The following is a 23,892-nucleotide window of genomic DNA, read 5'->3' as shown; positions in this document are numbered from 1 at the left end:
AGAGAGAGAGAGAGAAAAGAAGAGAAAGAAAGGAAGAGAGAGAGAAAAGAAGAGAAAGAAAGGAAGAGAGAGAGAAAAGAAGAGAAAGAAAGGAAGAGAGAGAGAAAAGAAGAGAAAAGAAAGGAAGAGAAAGAAAGGAAAAGAGAAAAGAAAGGAAGAGAAAGAAAGGAAGAGAGAAAAGAAGAGAAAGAAAGGAAGAGAGAAAAGAAGAGAAAGAAAGGAAGAGAGAAAAGAAGAGAAAGAAAGGAAGAGAGAAAAGAAGAGAAAGAAAGGAAGAGAGAAAAGAAGAGAGAAAAGAAGAGAAAGAAAGGAAGAGAGAAAAGAAGAGAAAGAAAGGAAGAGAGAAAAGAAGAGAAAGAATGAAAGGCGAGAAAGAGGGGCGAGAAAGGTGAGAAAGAGGGGTGAGAAAGGGAAGAAAGAAAGGGGAGAAAGGGAAGAAAGAAAGGGGAGAAAGGGAAGAAAGAAAGGGGAGAAAGGGAAGAAAGAAAGGGGAGAAAGGGAAGAAAGAAAGGGGAGAAAGGGGAGAAAGAAAGGGGAGAAAGGGGAGAAAGAAAGGGGAGAAAGGGGAGAAAGAAAGGGGAGAAAGAAAGGGGAGAAAGAAAGGGGAGAAAGAAAGGGGAGAAAGAAAGGGGAGAAAGAAAGGGGAGAAAGAAAGGGAAGAAAGAAAGGGAAGAAAGAAAGGGGAGAAAGAAAGGGGAGAAAGAAAGGGGAGAAAGAAAGGGAAGAAGGGAAAGAAAGGGAAGAACTCCATGGTATTATTTTAACCCCTTTCTGTCCACAACTTGGTGGTTGTGGTGTAAGACGTCATTCACATGCAATTTTGGACACATATGCGACTTTGGACACATATCATAGTTGCACTCTAAATTCGCACTGGTAATCGCACAACTGTGGAGTCGCAGAAGTGTGAACGAAGCCTTAAAGTGGTAGTAAAGTTTCTGAAAAAAAGGTCCCCCCTGCAAGGTAGTATCATAATGTGCTAGCGTGCAACAGGTATGCCGTACCTTCAAAGTGCATGCGTGGGTTACATTACCGGCTGCTGCTCGCTGGAGTATCTCCAAAATAGTATAAGTTTAGGAGATATTAATTTTACTTACAGATAAGCATTATAAGCTTTCCTGTAGGTAAAAGTGTAAGAACGGACTTAACTATCATGACAAAATAAAGTGGTAGTAAACAAGTCTATGAATTGGGCAAGGCTGCTGTGAATGGGCCCTTAAGGTGACACTAAACTCAAAAAATAAATAAAATAACTTCTATTGCTCTCAGCCTCCTCCAAATCTCCAAATTCCATTCTAAAGTACAGCAAGCAACTAAAAGTACACCATTATGTTTTTTAAGACAGGAGAACTCCTTTTACAAGGTGTATTTACTTTTCAGAGTTGCAGCTACAGGCATTGTGTACATGACATGGGAACTATGTAGCTGATCATACAATACCTGGTAGCAGCTGTTGGTTTAACACAGCAGATTAGTTTACAGACTGTGAAAAGGAATCTGTCAAGTGAGAAACACATAGGTTGCCAATAGTGACCTCCTTCTGAAAATGCTAGTTGCCTGGCTGTGATGCTGACCCTTTGAGTCTTTTCTAAGTCACAGACCTGTAACAAGCATGCAGCAAGTGAAATCAGAACTCCTGATTTGCATTCTTTTTTCAAAACAGTGGCTCAGAATGTCAGCTTGTTCATTACCTTTAAATAAGAACTTCTACCAAACTGCATCAAACTTGTTTTCAATCATCTTAAATTGGTGTGTGTACGCAGCCAAAATACTGTGTCGCCCAAAAGACAAACAAACAAAACCAGCGCTCCAATTCTCATGCAGACTAAAGAAAATTCAGGATGCCAGACGAAGTGGTGCTGCCCTTCAAAGATCGAGAAATCTGGACACTGGTGAAAAAGAGCAGACAGGGCACACTCTCATCGTGCATTACCGTGGTATACCACATTTTTATTAAATAGACAAATGGGTGTATACTCACAAACCAACAAACCAACGAAGATAAAAGCTGTCAGCTCTGATGAAGGGGGTTTATCTCCCGAAACGCGTTAACTTATCCTTATCAAAGGACACAGCATTGTGTGACTGTTTTTGTGGACCATTTACACTGCTTTTATCTTCATTGGTTTGTGAGTATACATCCATTTGTTTATTTAATAAACACGTGGTATACCACGGTAATGCACGATGATTGTGCGCCCTGTCTGCTCTTTTTCACCAAAATACTGTGTGGGCCTGACTTACAGCAGAACTTCAGGAATTCAGCAATTTTTTAAATGTGCCAGCTTATACTGTGCCAGTTTATGCCACCTAATGGACTTATCACTTTTATTTACAATTTGCGGTATTACTGAGCACTGGGAGTACACCTATTGCCATATTCCCAGTGCTCTGACAGTGCTTTCTCACACTGCAGCTGCTCTGGCCACCCCTCCCTTGCATTGTCCACTCACAGAACGTTTTATATTTGTAGATAGGTTCACATAATATGAAGCGTTCTGGACAGGAGGGGCGGACACAGTAACTGCACAAGTCTCTGCAGTTGCATGATCGGAGAACGAAAGGTCCAGTGTTGGAGTGCCACAAGTATGACAATGGATGTACTCCCAGTGCTTGATAAAAATGCAAACCGTAAATATAAGTCCACGAGGTGTCATAAACCTCGTTGGTCTTAAAGCGACACTAAACTCTGGTTTAAAGCAAAAACAAAATACTTTTCAAGTATGTATTCTTAGCTCAAAAACATACTTTCTATTGCTGTCAGCCTCCTCTTGCTGTGATCTGACTTAGGGGGTGGTTATGTTCTTTCTCCATGGTTCTGCTGTATGTAGGAATTTAGCCATCCTCTCTAGCTTGTTCCCAAGATGGCCTAGGGACTATGGGATTTGTATTGCTCATAGAGCAGTGGACATGGCCACAACTAATGTGCACTGCTCTTTCTAAAAAAAAGTGAGAGGGAAAAGAGTGGTTTGGAAGCACACAGAGGATGTTAGAAGGAGGCAGAAAAACACAGTAAAACTATTTTAGAAACAAATAGATTACAGGCTGTTAAGTAGTAGATGTGTATGGATTATATTTTGAGAATAAGAATATTATTTAGTGTCACTTTATCTCCTTATTGGCCAGAACATTTTAAATAGTGCTTGAACTCCTGGAGTTCTTATTTAAAGAAGTAATACTAATGCAGCAATTAATACTTACCTTCCCTTCATTACCCCACCAATCCATTTGGTTGCTCTGAGGTTGTTCCACTTGACTGCTGCTTAGGCACTCAGCTCTATCACCTAATCGGATAGGTAGACCTCAATCCTGTGTAAGCTCATTATTATTATTATTATTATTATACAGTATTTATAAAGCGCCAATAGTTTGCTCAGCGCTGTACATTACAGAGGGGGACAGAACATGTGACAGAACAATACCAATACAATGCAAAACATGAGGGGATTGAGGGCCCTGCTCTTTCAAGCTTACAATCTAGAAGGGACGGGATAGTGGTACAGGAGGAGATAGCTGTGGGGGATGGAGTGGTAGGAAGAGTGGAGGAGGTCGGTCAAGTTAGCAGGGGGTAGGCTTCCCTGAAGAGATGGGCCCTCAGGGTGCGCCTAAAGGAGAGGAGAGTAGGCGATAATCTGACGGGTTGGGGAAGGGAGTTCCAGGGGATGGGTGACACCCTAGAGAAGTCCTGGAGGCGGGCATGGGAGGAGGAGACCAGGGAACCAGAGAGAAGGAGGTCCTGTGAGGAGCGGAGTGTGCGTGCTGGGCGGTACTTGGATATTAGGTCAGTGATGTAGTTCAGGGCAGTGTGGTGGACAGCTTTGTACGTCAGTGTTAGGATTTTAAATTTGATCTGTTGCGCAATCGGAAGCCAGTGAAGGGATTGGCAGAGGGGGGTGACGGAAACGGAGCGGTTGGAAAGGTGAATGAGTCTGGCAGCCGTATTCAGGATCGACTGAAGCGGGGATAGCCGGCGGCGAGGCAGGCCAGTGAGGAGGGAGCTGCAGTAGCCGAGTCGTGACACGATGAGGGAGTGGATGAGCCGTCCAGTGGTCTCCGGGGTTAGGAACGTGCGGATTCCGGCGATGCTGCAGAGGTGGAGTCCGCACGAGTTTGTTAAAGACTGGACTTGGGGCTGGAAGGACAGGTTGGAGTCCAGAATGACACCAAGCACTCTGGCCTGAAGGGCGGGTCTGATATTGGCGCTGTTGGATGTGATGGAGAAGTCAATGGGGGGTGGGGTTGGGGCCGGGGGGAAGACAAGAAACTCGGTCTTGGAGAGATTCAGTCCAAGGAAGCGGAGCGACATCCAATCCGATATGTCGCTCAGTAGGTGTGTGATTCGGGCAGAGACCGAGGGGGTGAGGTGGGGGGTGAGCTCATGAGTTAGCCAAGCACAATGGCAGGAAAGCAGATTTTTGAAAATCAATCTTTCCAGTGGAAAAGGAAAATTTTTAGAAAAAAAAAAAAAAAAACACAAGTGGGGTGGTTGTCCATAGTTAATTATTTTACCCAAAATTAAAAGATAAAGGCCTATTGGCCAATATGGGCAACAACTCCACTTTAGTTCTCTTTTTTTATAGGGTTTTTTTTTTTTTAATAATCTTACTATTATTTTTTCTTGGATCAAACAATCATAACACAGTACTGTGCATTTTGGTCCCTTGCTCCAGAAAAAATGCTACAAGTTTGTTGAACGGGTATGCAACACACAACAGTTATGAGTAAACACTCTTGGCGTGAAATGCGTCAACAATCCTCCTTGTATTGAGATGCTATGATGTTTTGGATTACTGAACCATTGCTATAAAGCGTTTGGACTTTCCATACCCTACTGTGTAGTCATCCATCTTTCTTTGAAACCTTCACAGTTGCAAGTTGGACCGGCACCTTTTTTATGGTTTAAGGCTGGCCATACATTATACAATTTTCTGTCCAATTTCTGCCCAATTTCCTTTAGATTTACCTTCAACTGTGTAGTGCAAGGGTCTGCCTAATTGGATACAACTGAAAGTGTTGTTTGGGTTTGACTTCATATTATATGGTTTTTGGTAAATCTAAAGCAAAAATCTCAAGAAAATTGTATAGTGTATGGCCAGCCTTAGGGCTAGGTTACAGGCGGAACAACCTGGAGTGGCGTATTGCGTTTATTGCATGTGCATTAACGTAATGAACAAGAATGGCTAAGTGTGCATAGGCCCTGAAACTGGATAGGCACAGGCAACAGATTATTTTGGACATCTAGTTTAAAAAAAAACTAGTCCATGCATACAGCAGTAACAATCCCAGTTTCAGAGGAAACATTACAGTGGTTCTAAATGCAGATTTTTTTTTTTTTACCTTAATGCATTCTCTGTATAGTAAACAAAAAAAAAAGGACATCGGACATATGTGAACAGGCACAATAGGAAGCAATGTTATTTCACGTCATGCGGACTGGATATGGTTCAAACCGCATGGAATCCGCATATACACTATATTGCCAAAAGTATTGGGACACTCCTCCAAATCATTGGATTCAGGTGCTCCAATCACCTCCATGGTCACAGGTATATAAAATCCAGCACCTAGGCATGCAGACTGCTTCTACAAACATTTGTGAAAGAATGGGTCACTCTCAGGAGCTCAGTGAATTCAAACGAGGTACCGTGATAGGTTGTCACCTGTGTAATAATCCATCCGTGAAATTTCCTTGTTACTAAATATTCCACGGTCAACTGTTAGTGGTATTATAACAAAATGGAAGCAACTGGGAACAACAGCAACTCAGCCACTAAGTGGTAAACTACATAAAATGACAGAGCGGCGTTAGTGCATGCTGAAACGCACAGTACACAGAAGTCGACAACTGTCTGCAGATACAATAAATAAAAACCTCCAAACTTCATGTGGCCTTCAGATTAGCACAACAGTGTGTAGAGAGCTTCATGGAATGGGTTTCTGAGCAGCTGCATCCAAGCCTTATATCACCAAGTGCAATGAAAAGCATCGGATGCCGTGGTGTAAAGCACGTCACCACTGGACTCTAGAGCATTGTAGACATGTTCTCTGGAGTAATGAATCATGCTTCTCTGTCTGGCAATCCGATGGACGCGTCTGGGTTTGGCGGTTGCCAGGAGAACAGTACTTGCCTGACTGCATTGTGCCAAGTGTAAAGTTTGGTGGAGGCGGGATTATGGTGTGGGGTTGTTTTTCAGGGGTTGGGCTTGGCCCCTTAGTTCCAGTGAAAGGAACTTTTAAAGTGTCAGCATATTTGGACATTTTGGACAATTTTATGCTCCCAACTTTGTGGGGACATTTTGGGGATGGCACCTTCCTGTTCCAACATGACTGCACACCAGTGCACAAAGCAAGGTCCATAAAGACATGGATGAGCGAGTTTGGGGTGGAGGAACTTGACTGACCTGCACAGAGTCCTGACCTCAACCCGATAGAACACTTTTGGGATGAATTAGAGTGGAGACTACAAGCCAGGCCTTCTCGTCCGACATCAGTCCCTGGACCTCACAAATGCGCTTCTGGAAGAATGGTCAAATATTCCCATAGACACACTCCTGAACCTTGTGGACAGCCTTCCCAGAAGAGTTGAAGCTGTTATAGCTGCAAAGGGTGGGCCAACTCAATATTGAACTCTATGGACTAAGACTGGGATGCCACTAAAGTTCATGTGCGTGTAAAGGCAGGCCAACCAATACTTTTGACAATATAGTCTATGTGAACCGGCATGTGTAAACGGTTTCAGAATTTTATGTACTTCTTTTTGACCACCTTCCACTAATGCTGATGAACAAACTGGACAAGATGGGATATGGATAATGCAAAGGTACAATGGATTTACAAGTGTGCATGCACAGACAATTTGTAACTTGCAATTCCAGCAAATTTGCATTAAAAAAAATTACTTTTGCTCAACTTTAACAGCTTAACTTTAATAGAAATTGTTTTGTTTTGGCTGAAGTTTAAATTCAGATGCATTACCAGCAAAAATCTACATGCAAAAAGGACACGCTGAGCAGTCCTGTGACAACAGAGTTTCAATAAAAATAATGCGTGGCAGTTACTAGTTACAGAATCAGAAATAAATGACTTACATGTTTTCCCTCACTAAATAGGAATGTACTGAGGAAAATCCAGAATGAATGAACTCCTCTGAGCAGCTATGGAAAAATATAGCCCACTAAAGTCAGTTCCTCTCAGTATTATTGAGTGCAACAATGAACCAACGTGCAGCCTATTCCAGGAATACACCAGGCAAGAGACGGACCTACAGAGAATAATGGACCAAAGGAGTACTTTTCACTAGAGCCTAGGCCTGGGGTACGAAATAAAATTTACGCAGGTCCAGCCAGTACATTTTGATTCCAAGAGTGGTCTAAATATTATGTTGTGTGATCACTCACAGCAGTGTCCAGACTTCTTTATATTTCAACCACCCCTTTCACATCACAGCCCCCCTTCATAGCACAGCCCCTCCCCCTTCATATCACAGCCCAACCTTCACATTACAGTCCCCTTTCTTTACATTACAACCACCCTTCACATCACAGTCACCCCAATTTACTTCACAGTCACCCCAATTTACATCACAGCCCCTCCCCTTCACATCACAGCCCCCTTCTTTACATTACAACCACCCTTCACATCACAGTCACCCCAATTTACATCACAGCCCCTTCACATCACAGCCCCCTTCTTTACATTACAACCACCCTTCACATCACAGTCACCCCAATTTACATCACATCCCTCCCTTTTACTTCACAGTCACCCTAATTTACATCACAGCCTCTCCCCATCACAGCCCCTCCCCTTCACATCACAGGCCCCCCCCTTCACATTACAGCCCCCCTTTCTTTATATTACAACCACCCCTCTTTACATTACTTCCCTCTCTTTATTTCACCCCCCTTCACATCACACTCCCCCCTTCTTCACATTTCAACCACCCCTCTTCACATCACAGTCCCCACCATCACATTACAGCTTCTCCCTCCTTCATATCACAGTCCAACCTTCACATTACAGCCCTCTTCTTTACATTGCAACCACAACCCTTTACATTACAGCCCTCCCTTTACTTCACAGCCCCCTTCACATCAATTTTTTAGCCCCCTATTCATATCACAGTCCCCTTTAACATCAGTGTCCTCAGTCCCCCCTTCACATCACAGACCCCACTTTGCATCACATATTCTCCCCCCACATCATAGACCCCCTTTCATCACATCCCCCCTTCACATCAGTGTCTTCAGCCCCCTCTATATCACAGCCCTACTACCAACTTTATGGCAGCATGGTGGATGATGGGAGGTGGAGCAGGTCTGGATGGGGCATGGGAGCTGCACAACTGCATGTTTACAATAATAGGATCAATTTGGTGGTCTATGGCTGAGCAGGAGACACCAGGGTGGCTGGGCCGAGAGAGAAGAAGAAAAAAAGAATACCATCCAGGCTGCTAGGTGGCAATGCCAATGCACTTTTTTTCAGGAGGCGCACAGAACATGTGCCATAGCCACCATACCCACCTAGTGATGCCTGCTCTAGCCAGTGGTTGCATCAAATATTCAATAAGACTTATGGCAAATTGGATATTTGAAGTTAACATTAACTACAGTTAAAAAAAAAAAAAATCTCTCCATCATGATTTCCACAGTAAGACAAAACAGCTTTCATTTCTCTGTGTAGCTTAGCCAAAGAAAAATCAAGCCAGTGGGATTTTCCACAGGAGCTCTCTAACCAGGATTTTACATGCAATTCAAACCCTTAAAAGAGCTTCAAAGGTCCCCTACTTTGACGAATAATGATGCCTGGACTTTTTTTTTGTTTTTGGACCACAATCTAATTTAAAGAATGTTGGCTATTGTTTTGTATTAGAAAATAATCCTTCTAAAATGTGGTTATGAGTAATCATGGGGGTTTGGCTCTTTCTGTGGCATGCTGCTTTACTAGCAAGTCGACCTCAAAATATGAATGTACTGATTTCTGCAAGGAAAGCTTGTCAAGTGCAGCAGCCTGTCCTATTATTCAGGACTTAGTAATGTACCAGGAAGATGACAAATTGCATCGTCTTTTCCTTCCTTTTTTTATACGTAAATCCAGGTATCTTCCCACCGAAGTTGTGTTCTTATGTAAAACCCCCCAATGATACACTCTTGGAGCTACAGAATAGTGGCTTGTGAAAAGTGATGCTCTGGTGCCCGTGTCTGCATTTCAATGGAAGACTGTAAAAAAGTAACTTCAATCTCATTTCCAAACCCTTCTTACCTTTTTCACTGGATTGTCATTCATTTGTCATACCCACCGCACCAACAAATCCAGTGTTGTCCTGAAGGATCTCCCACACCATTGCTGCATACCACATCCCATGCTGCCATTTTCTTCTACATCATCAGGAGCTGGCCCTCTCTTTCTGCGGCACATCATCAGGGGGCCAGCTGAATGAACCAGGAAGAGATGCCCCCGATTGACCTTCTGGAACGCATGATGTGGTATTCTTGGGAGACTATGGGCAGCTTACAGGCTGGAAGACGGCCTAGGCATGAAAGACGGAAGTGGGGGGCAGGTCCTGCATAAGGGTATTTCTACATAAACAAATATATGATTGTGTAACAGGAGAGGATGGGAAGCAAATTATGGAAATGACTGAAGAAGTTGAAGGTCAACATTAAAATGTATCTAGTGGTGTTGGCTAAACATATCTCTGAAGCTCTTATAAACAAAAGAGCTGTTTTTTCACTCTTCAGCCACAAGCTGGAGAGTTATGGGGTACCAGCAGGAGAAGAATGTATAAGGGCCCAGGGAACATCTATGAAAGATACTCTGTGACATCACTGAGCTTTAATACCATACTGGTAATTGTAATGGCATACTTGGCAAACTATCATTAACGTGACTAGGTGAACCGTGAAGGGTGAAAGGGCTGAGTGATGGACAGAAGAAACGTTTAAATTAAATCTTTACTTTTTTGGGTGAGCCTGCCGTTATCACTATGGACACTTCAGAACATAGAATTCCTACACTTCTTTTTAAAGTATACCCATGAATATGCTATGAACTTGCTTGATAAGCTTTAAAATAAGCCCTCAGTGACCTCTGTAGCTGCAGACAACTTTGAGCAATTCACCCTCAAATGTTACACCAGAAGCACTTAATCAGGAAGAAGTCGTGGTAAGCATGTTTACATTTTATTTAAAGCCAACTCTGTAAAAAATAAGTTCAAGCTGCACTGTGTTAGCGAAGTCAAAACAGTAATAAAACCCCTTTGGCCATGCTCCCCGCCCATTAACCACACATTCTGATGTATTTCCCCTGATTGGATTTAGCTGTAGAGGTGGCACCTCTATGTCTCAACCAATCCAGGTGAAACGCGTCAGAGTTTATGGGCAGCAGACAGGGACTGTGGCTGAAGTGGTATTATCACTGTTTTGACTTGGTTAACACATAGAAGTGTTACTTGAACTTGTTTGTCTGGGGCAGGGGTAGGCAACCTGTGGCTCTCTAGCTGTTGTGGAACTACATTTCCCATGAGGCATTGCAAGGATTACAAAACTGACAGCTACAGCTATGACTTGCAGAGGCATGATTGAACTTGTAGTCCTGCGGCGCGCTCAGGTTGCCTACCCCTGGTCTGGGGAATCAGAATGGGATGTGCTCCTTACAAAACTGGAGGCAGAGGGGAAGCTGACAGGACATCATACAGGAGGCTTATGGGTGGTGCTATTGCACAACCAACTTTGTGAAACTTAAAAATGATCCCTGGAGTGAGGCTTTAACTGCACTGCAAGCGTTTATTGCTTGTATTCATCTGGGGGACTTGTTAAAGTAGATTAACTTACCCAATTCTTCACGCCGCTAGATCGTTCACTGCAGTGTTTTCTCCTCTATGTTCCAGCAGTCTAAGGTCCTGATGACATTAAGCCCAATGCAGAATCCATAGCCCTGCACTGAACTTGATGACACTGAGGGACAATCCATGGCCATAGCATGGGCAAGGATCATCTGCCTGGGAGCAGAGGATCAGTTAAAATGCTTCTCCTCTCCATGGACTAAACAAGCCCCACTGCCAGGGATAATTTTCAAAATTCCAGGAGTTGTGCTTTATGCACTTGATCCCCAAAATGCAACATTCCTGTTGTCCCCAAAATACACCTCTATATGCTGACTGTAACTCCACCCCCTTTTGAACCCCAAATTATGAGCATTACCGTAGGGGAAGGCACAGCCAGCACAGAGCTTCGCCCCATCTCTAAACCAAGTTATATTTCACCATTATGAATAAACATTCAGTACTGCGTGTTCATTCATAGGTTTATGAATGAACAAGTGCTCTGTGTGAAGTATCTGCTGATGCCCTGTATGAAGGTAAATCATCTGTAGATACATTACACAGAGCTGCAGCTCTGAGAAATCTTTTATGAATCAACAAGCAACACTGATCATTCATTCAGACCACTCAGTGCTGTGGTTTTATGTGTCTATCAGGGCTGCTTTTACACATAAACAGCCCAGCCGATGGATCACATAGCGGCTCAGCATTGTGTGAGCGTTCACCTTTATGAATAAACAATCATCAATGGGTCAGTGCAGAATCTTACAGTCTTGGCTCTACTACACTAATCATAGTGGGTTGCTCATTGCACATCTCCTCCAGTCACAAAACATCTTGCATTCTTTTTACAGAATCCAAGCTACTCTGTTAGTGGAGGAGAGGAGATCAATCCGCACCTTCGAAAATTTACACAAAGCTTTGCACTCTGAAAAGAATGTAAATCCGGCCATAGATGGTTCAAATCTCAGCTGGTTCAGAAAAAGAACCGGAGAAAATTTGAACCATCTATGGCCAGGCTGATTGTACCCAATTTGATTGTTGTATGACTTGGGTAGAACCAGCCTGTTGTATTCTTCATGCGATTATTGCCAGTGGCTATAGCTCTGTGTTCCCCTGGTAGGGACGGCCCCCCTCCATGCATCTCCCAGCCGTGAGAACACAACAGCTCCACGGAAGGGATTCCCCCATCAACACTGACTGTGTTGATGGCAGAAACCAAGCGACTTTCTTTCCTGCAACCCATGGTTGCAAGAAATAGAACTGCATCAACTATGGCCAGCTTAAGACGTCTTTTGAGTACCTGGGATGTGGAATAAAAGCAGCAGGGAAAATCACCTATAGCAGTGGTGGTCAACTTAATAGATATAGTGGGCCTCAACTGCAGCCCCTGACATCCACAGGGTCTGCACATATTATTCAGTATATGTAGTACTTCAGAGACTGCTGAAGATGGTTAGAAACTGGTACAGGTATAATTGAAGGCTGGAAATGTACTGCAAGAGACTGTTAGAGACTGGAGATAAGTTATATGAGAAAGTCTAGCAAACGTCATGGCTATGACTAAGGCCACTAGGCTGAAACATGTAAGCAGGTCTGACTTGTTTGGATTTTAGCCCTATGTCTAAATAAAGCCTTCATAATCCTAATAGATGCTGCCGTGTGCTGACTTTTGCTGAACTTTCACTGGTTGAACCTTGCCTAAAAAGGAGGTTGTGTGACCACGGATGCATTTCCTTACCTGCACTGGAGACTGGGTTGAGCATAGTGGATCTCTTTTGCCTGTACGTTATAGGAGACTGCTAGAGATCACTTCCATTACATCCCCTTTACAAAGCAATGCTCCCACTACTGGTTGCTGGGGCCTGAGGGCCAAATCATGAGTACCAAAGAGCTGCCTGTGGCCCTCTGCTCACAGACTAGGCACCAGAGCTCCATAACAACCCTTACTAATGAATTACCAGCAAGCAACAGCAGAGCTGTATTGCCCAGTAGCATCTACAGTGCAATATTTATGAATTTCCTATGTAAGCAGGTCTGATTCATTTGGATTTTAGCCCTATATTTACATAAAGCCTTCATATTCCTATTAGATGCTGCCATTGCTGGACGTTCACTGGATGAACCTTGCCTACAAAGGAGGTTGTGTGACCACGGATGCATTTCCTTACCTGCACTGGAGACTGGGTTGAGCATAGTGGATCTCTTTTGCCTGTACATTATAGGAGACTGCTAGAGATAACTTCCATTACATCCCCTTTACAAAACAATATTCCCACTACTGGTTGCTGGGGTCTGAGGGCTAAATCATAAGTACCAAAGGACTGCATGTGGACCTCTGTTCAACGACTGGGCACCAGAGCTCCATAGTGACCTTTACTAATGAATTAATAGAAGGCACCAGAAGAGCTGTATTGCCCGGTAGCATCTACAGTGCAATATTTATGAATGTCCTACGTAAGCAGGTCTGATTCATTTGGATTTCAGCCCTATATCTAAATAACCTCACAGAAACCTGTGAGTGAACAGCCAAAGCTGAAAAAAATGTATTTGTTAAAACACATTCTTCCCATGGACAGAAGGGCTGCCAATGGAGCACTGGCCCTGGGCCACCAGCTGGCACCACTAATCTGAATTGCAATTAACTCACCACTAATGAGACCACAAGATTCTTCATGTCTTGTGTATAAAAGAAGCATGGACATGTAACTCTCAGAGGCAGATACATAGATAAGTACAGCCTCAATATCAGCTCTTCAGTTTTTGGTGACAGGAAGCTGCCATAATGAGATTTATTGTATATCCTGGAGCATAGAACATGATACTGTAAATTGTTTTTCCTCTTTCTTATCCTTTTGGTGTGCCTTACTGAAAAAAGGAAGTACAAAACCAAACTACTTCAAGTAATAGAAAAGTATTCTGTTTTGTATCCATAGCAATCAGTCATATTCTTTTGAGTCACATTATTTGCAACGGAAGAGCAATATGTGAGGGAGAGAGGATCTAGAAGGGAAATTAACTCTTAAGTTGACCATACATTAGTAGAATTTCATTAGCAAGTTTAAAAAGAATGTTCAATCAGTTTTCTAATTAGTATTGGGATCAAAGAGTTTTGACCACAGTGATGAGAACATTTGAAGGAGCAGGATGGAAAATTTTTCTTCAACAAATTTCTTGGGCAACATTCAGACCGGTGATTAAAGTGTTACTAAACCCAGGACCCTGTATTCACTCTATCTAGTTTCCCACAGTACACAGACATAGAAATGCAATTATTTTAGTAAATATAACTGCTAAATACCTTTTTTCATCATCAGTAGATTGTAAGCTCCAAGGAGCAGGGCCCTCCTTTCCCTCTTGTATTGAACTGTATTGTTGCTGTATTCTCTCCCGTTATATTGTAAAGCACTGAGCAAACTGTTGGCGCTATATAAATCCTGTATAATAATAATAATCAGTATATGGCCGCCTTATGACTTCTATCAGTGTCCAGCTGAGCACTGGTTAAAGCTTGTAGTAGTTTTCATTCTCCTCTGACTGTCCTATGAGGCTGCATAACCCCTGACCCTCTTTCTGGACAGTGCTGATTGGCCCTGTGCTGATCACATGCACTCTCCCAAGAAAAAAAAACAAAAACCTCTCTAGCAATACACACCAAACTGAGCATATGCAGCTTGCCCCCAAGGCTCTGTTCAATCAGCAGATGGATTGGGGTCAATAGAAGAATGGGAGGATCAGAGAAGTAAGGATCAAACAGACTTTTTACACAATGCAGAGGATTAACCCCTTAGGTTCCACAATGAGTATAACAAGCATACTTTACTGCATATACAGACTGATTTTACTGTTGTGGGTTTAGTAACATTCACACCAGATCCTGTTAGACTGCATTGATCAGTTATTCCAGCGCAGTCCCACTGCATGACAGGGCAAAATGCCTAGTTTTAGACTGCCTTGCAGTGGTGTGCAGGCACAGTGCGCTGAAAAAGAGCAGTCCATGCACTACTTTTTTTCAGTGCACCGCAGTGCGAGGCACCATCTTGCACCACACGGCAGCCAATTGAACTTAAAGAAACATCTGTGCGACATTTCAATACAGTTTGTTTAAAGGAAAAAAGGAACAGTGAGGTACAGCCATTGTGTTATAAAGTGCTGGATGGTGTGAACAGACCCTTAGGCCAGTGTGAATTGTAGCTGCAGGAATCTTTTGATTCCTGATGCAGTTGTGAGAGGCTAGGTGCGGTCGCCAACCCTGTTTGATATAATGACATGTTGCCAGTGGCTGCAGCTTATTCAAAGCTCCCAGCCAGCAATCACTGCTGATGAAGAGTGGGAGTGGTTGAGTAGTTCAACAAAAGAAAACTGGGCAGGGCTGACACCAAGCAGTCTACAAGAGGAATTATTAGCTGATCACCAGGTATTTTTCTGTGCTTGCAAAGTCTTTAAATGGATGAAACATGGGGAAATGCAGAGATGTACTGCAAAAATACTGCATTTTTTTGTACTTATTTTTAATTTGCACTGGAATACACTTAAGGGTCCATGCACACTAGGAGCAGAAAAAAAATGTCAAAACCTCTGGCAGAAAAAGGCATAAAAAAAAAACCAAAAAACACTCATAGTGGCTTGTATTGCCCAATAGTTTGGGAGAGTTTATAGGCGTTTGCTTTTAGAAGCAGTTTCATCCCAAAACATTCCCCTCTACTCATTTTTCAACTTACGCTTCAAAAAGCTAAACGCTGTGTTTGTGCACTATTGAATGTTTCTTCTACCTGAAAACACCTCTCAAAAGGTGATTGATTTTTTTTTCTGCCTCGAAACTCTCCTCTTGAAATTCCTGTAGAAGCAGCATTTTTTAAGTCCAGTGTGCATGAGCCCTAAGGCTGCATTCACATCTGAGCAGAGCAATTTGTAGGTGTTTTCAGGCATTTTTATTTGAGTGTTTCTGTGAGCATATTAGGCTCATTGCTCACGAATCTAAAAAAACACTATTCCTAGAGGAGTTTAGCATTTTGCCTGTAGAAGCAACTAATATTATCCTATGTGTTCTTGCACATTAGGTAGTCTAGAGGTGTTTTTAAGCTCAGTGTTTAGAAGCAGAAAAAAAAAATCTTCTGTTTTGCGATTTTGAGAGCGTTTTTCTGGCAGAAAAAAATGCTAAACGCTAGTACAAAAAAAAGCTCAAAGTTAGAATTTTTTTCTGCCAATTGCACTGGTGTTTGTAAGCTAGTGTGCATGGAATCTTAGCGTTTTATAAGCATTTTACATGTATAATCCAGCTTACGACATTTCTGTTTAAGCCAATGGGATGTACTAGGGGAGGGGACCAGATGTACTAGGGGAGGGGATCAGTTTTACTAAATTAAAAAAAAAAAAAAAGTTTTAAAGTGTTACTAAATCCATAACAGTAAAATCAGTCTGTATATGCAGTAAAGCATGCTTGTTATACTCACTGTGGAATTTAAGGGGTTAATCCTCTGCATTATGTAAAAAAGCTGTTTGATCCTGACTTCTCTGCCCCTCCTCTTGTTCAAATGTCCACACTGATAAGACAGACTGAACCTGTAGCCTTCTGCACATGCTCTGTTTGGTGTGTATTGTTAGGTTTTTTTTTCTCTTTGTTTGGGAGAGTGCATGTGGTCAGCACAAGGCCAATCAGCACTGTCCAGACAGAGGCCAGGGGTTCTGCATCCTCCCAGAGCAGAAAAAAAGCTCCTCCTACAATCTTTAACCAGTGCTCATCTGAAGTCACAAGACTGCTCTAACTGGTGATGAGAAAATGTATTTAGCAGTTTATATTTACTAAAATATTTGCGCTTCCATGTTCTGTGTACTGTGTGAGACCAGATAGAGTGAATGCAGGGTCCTGGGTTTAGTAACACTTTAAAATTCACTTGTAATCACTCAATTTGAGTATTTACTTGCATTTCCACTGAAGTCTATGGGTAGCTCTTGTCACTTTTTGGAGTGTCAAGCATTGAGTGTAGGGCACATGAGCACTCATATGTAAATGGCCACTATTTAAAGTGATTCTAACTGCACCCCTGATCCTCCTCTTCCCGGGTCCCCTGCCTGTGCTCCTGGATCCTTCCCCCTGCAAGGTGCCCCCATAGGAAGATGCTTGCTATGGGGGCACTTGTGTGTGCTCGCTCCCTAGCTGTGCTGTGTGTCCATTGACCGAGTAAGGCTCAGCCCTGCCTCACTGCTGTGTGTCAATCGATACACAGCCTGGCTCAGGAGCGAGCACACGAGTGCCCACATAGTAAGCATCTTGTTACGTGGGAACTCAACAGGGGGAGCAGCCAGCGGGGGACCTGAGAAGAGCAGGATTGGGGCTGCTCCGAGCAAAAGCATTGAGCCACCCTTTCTCTACTCACTGGCTGTGACTGTCAGCAACAGGAGCCAAGGGCTCCCATTGCTGCCTCTCTGTCCAATGAGTTGAGAGAAAGCTACTGCTGTCGTGCACATCGCTGGATCAAGATCGGGCTCAGGTAAGCATTTGGGGGGCTGATGAGGGGGGGGGGATGCATGTAGAACAATTTTTACCTTAATGTAAAGGATGTGTTAAGGTAAAAAGCCTTCTGCCATAAAAACCACTTTAATTGCATGCAGTTTTGTTTGTTGACAGATTTGACAAAACGCTCAGGTGTGACAAACACTGTCATTACATTACAAAAGAATTCAACAAACCCTACTGTCAAGGCCAGTCATTAGTGAGAAGGTACCCATTTTCCAGCTGTAGTATGAATACATCATGTTTGGCAAAAGAAGTATTGGGTGCAGCCATTCCCTTCATTTCTTCTGGTTGTGTAAGTGCTTAGTTATGTACTCTCCAAACACAATGAATGAAAAGGAAAAGCCCAAGGCTAGGGAAGACAGAGAGGACAGTGTCTGCACAGAAGCTGCATGCTGGGTGTGACTTTTAGCACTCCACTTGTTTATGGCATTCTCTGTTTGGTGCAGTGTAGTAGGGGCGCAGGCAACAAAACAGCTGCAAAAACACATGCCGCTTCTTAAGGCACAAACAAACTTCAAAAATGGAAAAAAAAAACTGCTAGAAACTTGCATTTTTTGGCATGAGAAATGCAAAGTCTCTTCTGCCAAAAACTGCCTCTTCTTCCTTCTAGCGGGTTTTATTTTCCGTGTACACTATACGGAGCATGCCCAGAAGTATGAAAGACCTGGAAGAAGAGATGGCAGTGATAGGGGATGGAGCAGCAACGGACAGCCTAGATCAGTCAGTGCTGGAGGAGGGTGCACTAGTAAGGTAAGTGTACCATAATGGAAAAAGAGTTGGTTGAGGGCAACCCCCAACATCCCCCATTGCAGCAAAAACGATCCTCTCCATCACTGTTACATAGTTACATAGTTAGTCTGGCTGAAAAAAAGACAAAAGTCCACCCAGAGAAAAAAAAAAAGTAGTTATAATCCTATGCCCACAGTTGATCCAGAGGAAGGCAAAAACACCCAGCAAAGCACGATCCAATTTGCTCCAGTAATGGGGCTGCAACAAAACTGCCTCACAACCACATGCAACGCACACTGTAGCATTCAATCTGAATATAGGGCAGCACAGTGGTTAAATGCCTGGCAGCACTAGGGTCGTTGGTTCGAATCCCAGCCACGGCACCACCTGGCTGGAGTTTGCATGTTCTCCCTGTGCCTGCGTGGGTTTTCCTCCGGGTACTCCGGTTTCCTCCCACACTCCAAAGACATGCTGGTAGGTTAATTGGATCCTGTCTAAATTGTCCCTAGTATGTGTATGTATGAATGTAAGTTAGGGACCTTAGATTGTACACCCCTTGAGGGTTAGGGATTGATGTGAATGTACAATATATATATGTAAAGTGCTGCGTAAATTGACAGCGCTATATAAGTACCTGAAATAAATAAAAATAAATTACAGTGGGAGGCAATGCATGCACGTGTTTTGATAACAGTACAGTTGAAACCAGCATTCAGTCTGAGCTAGCTGCCCAGGATGCTAATGTTCAGGATAGAAATTCCATACATTGCATCAGCACTTACGTGTTTCAGCCCAAAAAGGCCTTAATCATAACAAAGCTAGACAGCATACCACCACATACCAGTAGTGGAAAGCTGGCTAACTTTGCTATGATTAAGGCCCCGTTGGGCTGAAACGAGTAAGTACTGAGGCACTATATGGAATTTTATGTGTCCAATAAAGATCGTCAAGCTAACTCGGAATCCAGTGCTGGTGTCCATTGTACAGTTACTATGGCAGAAGCACTGATTACTCTCAGATTGTATGCTCCTTGAGGGTTAGGGACTGATGTGAATGTACAATATATATGTAAAGTGCTGTGTAATTTGAGGGCAAGTACCTGAAATAAATAAAAATAAACTTCAGCACTGATTAATCGCACTGTCTTCATGGACTACCTGAGTCGAGCACTGAGAGTTTCTTTAATTTTACATATGTTACAGTTCTTATTTCTGCTGCATTGTGGTATATTCTATTCACGAAGGTAAAAAAAACCTTCTGTGTGCTTTTCCCCCCACAACCCCCCCAATACTTACCTGAGCCTGATCTCGATCCAGCACTGTGCATGGAAGCCTCGGCTCTCCCAAATCTCTCTTTCCTCATTGGCTGAGACACAGCAGTGGCTCCCCCTGCTGTCAGTCACAGCCAGTGATGAGTGAGGGGGCAGGGCTGAGCTGCGCTTTGTGCGTCTTAGCCCTGGTTCACACCAGTGTGGCTTTGACATTGTGCTACTTCATCGTGATTTCAAAGCCGCAGATTAGTGGAATTTGCACCTCGATGATTTCATTGTGGCTTGCAACTTCGTTCAACAGAAGTCTACGCAAGTCGCAATGCAATTTGAAAAAGTAGTGCATGAACCCTTTTCAAAGTCGTCACGACATGAGTTGTGGCAATTTGAACGGTTTCATTGCTGGAAATGGGGTGCAACCTGTCATGCGATTTGGAACTGTCAAATCGCATGAAGAATAACACTGGTGAGAATGAGGTCTCATAGAAACACAAGAGTTTGGCTTGGGAGCGAGCATGCACGACTGCCCCCAGAGCAAGCAGTATGCTCTGTGGGCAGTCAACGGGGGGGCGAGGGGTCAGGAGCGCCAGTGGGGGACACAAGAAGAGGACGGTAACTAGGACATGTTTGTTATTTGAACGGTTTCATTGCTGGCAATGGGGTGCAACTTGACATGCGATTTGCAACTGTCAAATCACACGATGAATTGCACCAGTGTGAATGAGGGCTCAGAGAAACAGAGTGGTGCTCAGGAGGGAGCATGCACAACTGCCCCCAGAGCAAGCAGTTTGCTCTGTGGTTACGGGGGGGTCAGGAGCTCCAGGGGGGAGGGGTCAGTCAGGAGAAGAGGACGGCAAGTATGACATGCCTATTTTTTTTTTTTTTTAAACCTCAGCCTTTAATATCTCTTTAATGCAAAGTTCATTACCATGTGACAATTGGCATAAGCAATAATTCACCCCAATGCTAAACTGCAAATGGGTCCCACTTTTTACATGTCCGTATGCTCCTTATAGTAGTCATGCACATATTGAAGAATTAAAACTCTAGGGACTGTAGAGTGGCTTAGGCTGGCCATACACTATACAATTTTCTGTCCAATTTCTGCCCAATTTCCTTTAGATTTACCTTCAACTATGTAGTGCAAGGGCCTGCCTAATTGGATACAATTGAAAGAAAGTTTAGTTTGGGATTGACCTCATATTATATGGTTTTTGGTAAATCTAAAGCAAAATTCTCAAGATAATTGTATAATGTATGACCAGCCTTAGTAGTTAGCACTTCATCTTTGCAGCACTGGGGATCCTGGTTCAAATCCCAATCAGAACATTATATGCATGGAGTCGGCATATTCTCCCTGGGCTTTTCTGGATTTCTTTCCAAAGGTACGTTGGCTCCTGTCCAGCATGATGTTAGTATGTGTATGTACGCATGTGAGATAGGGACCTTAGATTGTAAGGAAGGGACTGATGTGTATGTGCCTTATAAATCCCTATCATAAATGTCTTGTGGGCAGTCATTCATTCTTCTGGGCATGCATGACCCAGGAGAAAAGCTCTATACTCCATGATTCTGGGGGGGGGGTATCCAGGCAGAAAACTTACCATCCTGAACAAAGCTCTTTGTAAGCATGTCTATAATGGAACAAAGTCACTACAATCCATCATAAATCCTATTTTGTGATTTCAGTAAACCAATGCAGCCCATACACTGCCCCATTGTTGTAGATCAGTGTTCTCCAAACTGTGGTCCAGGGACCGAATATGGCCCTTTGACTGCCTTTATCTGGCCCTTGGGGCACCATTCCTTCCACAAAAACAATATTAGGACATAATTCCTCCCACTGATATAAACTACAGAATACGATTACTTCCACAAACACTAAAGATGGTGCACTTTTCCTCCCACTGGTATCATCAATGGGGTACTATTCCTGCCACTGACATTAACAATCGGGCATAATTCCATCCACTGATATAAATTATAGAGCACTATTACTCCTGCTAACACTAAAGATGGGGCACTATTCCTGCCACTGACACCAATGTTGGAGCACCAGTCCTTCCACTGACACCAATGTTGGGGCACCATTCCTTCCACTGACACCAATGTTGGGGCACCGGTCCTTCCACTGACACCAATGTTGGGGCACCGGTCCTTCCACTGACACCAATGTTGGGGCACCGGTCCTTCCACTGACACCAATGTTGGGGCACCGGTCCTTCCACTGACACCAATGTTGGGGCACCGGTCCTTCCACTGACACCAATGTTGGGGCACCGGTCCTTCCACTGACACCAATGTTGGGGCACCGGTCCTTCCACTGACACCAATGTTGGGGCACCAGTCCTTCCACTGACACCAGTGTTGGGGCACCAGTCCTTCCACTGACACCAGTGTTGGGGCACCAGTCCTTCCACTGACACCAGTGTTGGGGCAAAATGTCTTTCATTGATAACAGTGTTGGGGAACCATTCCTTCCACTGACACCAATGTTGGGGCACCGGTCCTTCCACTGACACCAATGTTGGGGCACCGGTCCTTCCACTGACACCATTGTTGGGGCACCGGTCCTTCCACTGACACCATTGTTGGGGCACCGGTCCTTCCACTGACACCATTGTTGGGGCACCGGTCCTTCCACTGACACCACTGTTGGGGCACCGGTCCTTCCACTGACACCACTGTTGGGGCACCGGTCCTTCCACTGACACCACTGTTGGGGCACCGGTCCTTCCACTGACACCACTGTTGGGGCACCGGTCCTTCCACTGACACCACTGTTGGGGCACCGGTCCTTCCACTGACACCACTGTTGGGGCACCGGTCCTTCCACTGACACCACTGTTGGGGCACCGGTCCTTCCACTGACACCACTGTTGGGGCACCGGTCCTTCCACTGACACCATTGTTGGGGCACCGGTCCTTCCACTGACACCATTGTTGGGGCACCGGTCCTTCCACTGACATCAGTATTGGGGCAAATTTTCTTTCATTGATACCAGTGTTGGGGAGCTATTCCTTCTACTGACACCAATGATTGGGCACTATTCATCCCACTGACATCAGTGATGGGGCACTATTCTGCATTTTCCACTCCCACTGCTTACAGTCCAGCCCCCCTTAAGTCAGAAGACCAGAAAACCAGCCCTTTGTTCAGAAAGTTTGGAGACCCCTGTTGTAGATGGTGGTGGGAGCAGTCATGGGGATTGTCCATAACATATCATCTATAAAGATTCCATCTCATCCAATCGATCACACTACAAGCAGAAAGTTCCATGCTATGATCACTGATTGGACAACTGAGATCAGAAATGATCAGAAGACTTCTATCACCAATAGTATCCTAGTGATCAATACTAGAGCTGTCATGCACTCTGTACTGGGAGCACATCAGGAGATCACGGTGATCGGTCCTCACACTGGACAGTAGGAAGGAGTTGTCCTCTCCCAGCCGGATCTCCACACTACCCCCCACTATGTCCATTTATTCTGGGTGTGTCACATCCCCTCTCTGTACACCGCGGCTGCCAGTGCCATAGCGCACAATCACATGCAGACAGCAGCGTGCCAGGCTGCCAGCCACCTCTCCTCCCTCCCCCACCTCCACAATACGGCGGATCGGGCAAAGTCTGACTCACCAGATGCCGGGACAGATCCGGAGAAGCGTCCATAACTTCCACACTCAACAGCAGCGCTCCTCCACCGCCCCGCCCCTCACACCAACCCTGCTCAGATCCCGCCCCTGCAAGTGATCGCCACGCCCACAACAGCTGCACGGCCCCTCCCCTGTGAGTGTGATGAGCCGGGCAGGTAGGATCAGCTGCCTGTGCCTGTTGTGTGGAGCGCCGCACAGCTGGTAAACCCTTCTACATTCCACTCACTGTCTGTTATTCATTCATTCGTTTCAGTACGGACTCGAAGCAGCACCGTTCTTCCAGAACCACAGCCAGTATGTTTTTCTTCTTTTTTGACTAAGAAGAAAAAAAGAAACATTTATTTTTCAGCTACATACAAACAACTTTTTATTATTTTTCATACACGTGCAAAAGACAAACCGTTTTTTCATTTTTCATATACAACTACTACAGGGCAGCAGGGGTGCGCAAAAATCACGTATATATACGTACTTTAGCATTTCCGGGTAGGGGGCGAGCACACCTTACCTGCGCCGCAATTCACGGCCTTGGCTATCAACCACTGGTCCCGGTCAGTGGAGGGGGAAACTGTATGTAAACAACACAGATCTCTCCCCTGTCAGCTCCACCACACTGCTTTGTATGGCTCTGCATAGCACAGCCATACAAAGCAGTGTACTTACAGTGTAAAGCACAAACACAGCACACAGAATTATTATAATACAGGATTTATATAGCGCCAACAGTTTGCTCAGCGCTTTACAATATAACAGGAGACAATACCGTAATAATACAGTTCAATACAAGAGGGTTCAGAAGGCCCTGCTCCTTAGAGCTTACAATCTAAGAGGGAGGGGCTAGTGGTACAAAAGGTAGTAACTCTGGGGGATGGACTGGTAGGAGGAATAGAAGATTCCAT

The 23,892-nt window shown here is 44.2% G+C and overlaps 1 protein-coding gene across 2 annotated transcripts in view; it reads right to left on the bottom strand.

The window, feature by feature from the left end:
• Positions 1 to 23,068, bottom strand: part of LOC149459338 (septin-10-like) — a 101,411-nt gene extending 78,343 nt beyond the window's left edge. For both annotated transcript variants that reach the window (XM_089681229.1, XM_089681230.1), the window contains exon 1: positions 22,977 to 23,068. In XM_089681229.1, coding sequence (XP_089537355.1) covers positions 22,977 to 23,009 — 33 coding nt within the window. In that variant the 5' untranslated portion in view covers positions 23,010 to 23,068. The remainder of the gene's footprint in view (positions 1 to 22,976) is intronic.
• Positions 23,069 to 23,892: the final 824 nt, after the last annotated feature.

The sequence above is a fragment of the Staurois parvus genome, unplaced genomic scaffold, assembly GCF_062004578.1.
Source record: "Staurois parvus isolate SC_StPar_1 unplaced genomic scaffold, SC_StPar_1.0 ptg000262l, whole genome shotgun sequence".
Classification (NCBI taxonomy): domain Eukaryota; kingdom Metazoa; phylum Chordata; class Amphibia; order Anura; family Ranidae; genus Staurois; species Staurois parvus.
This window is presented reverse-complemented; position numbering and strand designations above follow the sequence as displayed.